The sequence below is a fragment of the Propithecus coquereli genome, unplaced genomic scaffold (genome assembly GCF_000956105.1).
Source record: "Propithecus coquereli isolate 6110/MARCELLA unplaced genomic scaffold, Pcoq_1.0 Scaffold381, whole genome shotgun sequence".
Lineage (NCBI taxonomy): Eukaryota > Metazoa > Chordata > Mammalia > Primates > Indriidae > Propithecus > Propithecus coquereli.
Window position 1 is genome coordinate 1,384,802 of NW_012149519.1, and position 2,520 is coordinate 1,387,321.

Below are 2,520 nucleotides of genomic sequence, written 5' to 3' on the forward strand. Positions count from 1 at the left end.
GTGCCAAATAATCACAGCCATTTCATTATTACAATAACAAGTTGCCACTCTCTTCCCTGGAGAAGATGGTCTACATTATAATCCCCTGGGATGGGGAGAGATGTTTGTTAAAAATCCAGTACATTTCTGAGTCCTACCCCAGACCTAAGTGACTGAAATTTCTAGGCTTGGGATTAAGAAACAAAAAATTTTTAACAAGCTTTCTGGGGGATTCTTGCTGGAAACTACAGCACAGAGTCCAGTTGAGTAGAATGGGTGAGAGAGCAGACGTAGGGGATGAAGATGGATTATCTTACTCCATGAGGCGTTGATTCAATTAAAACTTTTCTCAACCTGTGCTGTATATTTTAATCACCTGGGGAGCTATTAAAAATCCTGATACCAGCCTGCATCCCAGACCAGTCAGATTTTCTAGGGTAGAATCCGGGCATAAGTGTTTTTGAAAATTCCTCAGTTGATTCATTGCACAGCCAAGTTTGAGAACCACCACATTAAAGGCTAAACATCAGAGGCCCGGTGTATCTTCCTGAGTTTGCATTTCATCTGTCACCCATACAGTCACATCTGACCTTAGTAACAGGTCTGGGAAGGATTGGGAAAGGAGCTAGAATTAAATCCTTTATTATTTCCTACAGCTTAGTTCTGCCAATCAATGACCACACTTTCATTAAGCTCACTCTACCTCATCTCCAGCCCTGGACTTTTAGCCTCATTAAATATCCGAATCTTTTGACCTAATGAGAACTACAGAAAGTTAAAGCTGGAAGGAATCGTAGAAATCATCTCATTCAACCCAATTTTCCTAACAAGCAAATTGATACCCAGTGAGGGTAAGTGTTTTGCTCGATGTCCCATAGCAAGCTATTATCAGACCCTAGTCTAGAAATTGGATCTCCAAACTCTTAATTAAGTGTAATTTTTCTCATTCTGAAGTGTATTCACTGAAAACATGAAGCATCTAGAATTCAACCTTCCAGGCTAAGTGTGTGCTTTTTTTTCAGACCCTGAATTATCACACTCTGACACATGACATAAGTATCTAGGGCCAAAGCTGGTGATTTTAAGACTTTAAGATCTTAAGAAACATGCTGATTTTAAGAATTATTAATATCTAGGGGCTTCGCAGATTCTCAGGACCCATGTTACATTTCTAAATCCTAATCACCTACAGAAGGGTCTGGAAGCTATATTTTAAACAGATTTAGGATTAGTCAAATTTATTTTTTAATCAGAAAAGTTTTGACATTGAGCGTTTAACTTTTCCCTGAGAAAATGGTCTATTAGTCTCCATATCATTTTAAATTGTATGAGGCAGGTGTTGGTTTGCAGCCTGGGATTTTTTCATTGGAACAGACATTCTTATTCTTAGGTGCCAGTGAATGTCAACTATCATTGAAAAATATGACATTAGTGAAGAAAAGTAAAAATTTCAGCAGTACCCAAATATCTTGGCCAGTGTAGACTCAATTTTTTTGAAATCTGGTCTCTTTTCTGGATCTTCCTCCCAACAGCTTTTTACAAGTAGATACACCTGGAAGAAAGAAGGGGCAGATTAGCTCAGGGGATGGTAAACTCAATCAAGATAGAATCCTATCCTCTTCTCCTTGAAGGGAGTAATTAAAGCAGAGAGTAGTTTAAAAATATCTCCAACTCTGACAATGAGGATAAGATCCCCAGTTCTCTGCAGTTTCTGTCTCAGGCGTCACCACCTGCGCTACCTTACCCAGCCATTCCCTTGGGAGAAACCAACTAAAAAATGTGATACCAATTTGAAAGAGGCTGGGCTGATGGGAAAGGCTAAATGCAGGGCTTATGTTGGAGAGGGCAAAAATGTAGTGAGTTTGAGACAAGTGACTCTAAATGAGAATTGAAGCTTGACTATCAGTGGTTCTCAGCCACAGCTAACAGTAAAATCACCTGGGGAGCATTTACACAATTTCTTATGCCCAAGCTCCATCCCAAGAGATTCTGATTTAACTGGCTTACAAAGTGGCCTTAGTAGGGTTCCCAGATTTAGCATATAAAAATACAGGACGCCTAGTTAAATCTGGATTTCAGATAAACAGTGAATAATTCATTAATATAAATATGTCCCAAATATTGCAGGAGCAAAGGTAAGTAGTAATTTTTAAAGTTCCCCAGGTGATTGCAATGCGCAGCTGCAATGGAAAAGTGACATGGAGAAAAGGCAGATATAGGGGAAGAGGGAGGAAGACAAGTAGAAGCCCGTGGAACCCTCATCTCATCTGCTGCCACTTGTTTGCAGCTTTTGTTTGCTCAAAAGTGTGGTGAAAACCAGTGGCTTTAAATAAAGTTTATTCTTAATTCTGGCTAAAACAGGATTATAAGTGGTACTAAACACAATCCCTGTCCCTGTACTTCACTGGAACGATTCCCTGGTAGGGGACTAGAGCCATGGAATACCCTGGGGTTGCCTATAGTCACCACTAGATGATGCTCCTGCCGTGGCAAATCATTTGCTGATGACTTTCGAACAGAATGGACAGAAACAACAAACAA

The 2,520-nt window shown here is 39.8% G+C and overlaps 1 protein-coding gene across 1 annotated transcript in view; it reads right to left on the reverse strand.

Moving 5' to 3' along the window:
• The window catches only part of GUCY2C (guanylate cyclase 2C), a 126,612-nt gene that overhangs the window by 38,423 nt on the left and 85,669 nt on the right, over nt 1–2,520 (reverse strand). Inside the window, exon 20 of the mRNA XM_012652161.1 lies at nt 1,440–1,531. Within this exon, the coding sequence (XP_012507615.1) occupies nt 1,440–1,531 (92 nt within the window). The remainder of the gene's footprint in view (nt 1–1,439; nt 1,532–2,520) is intronic.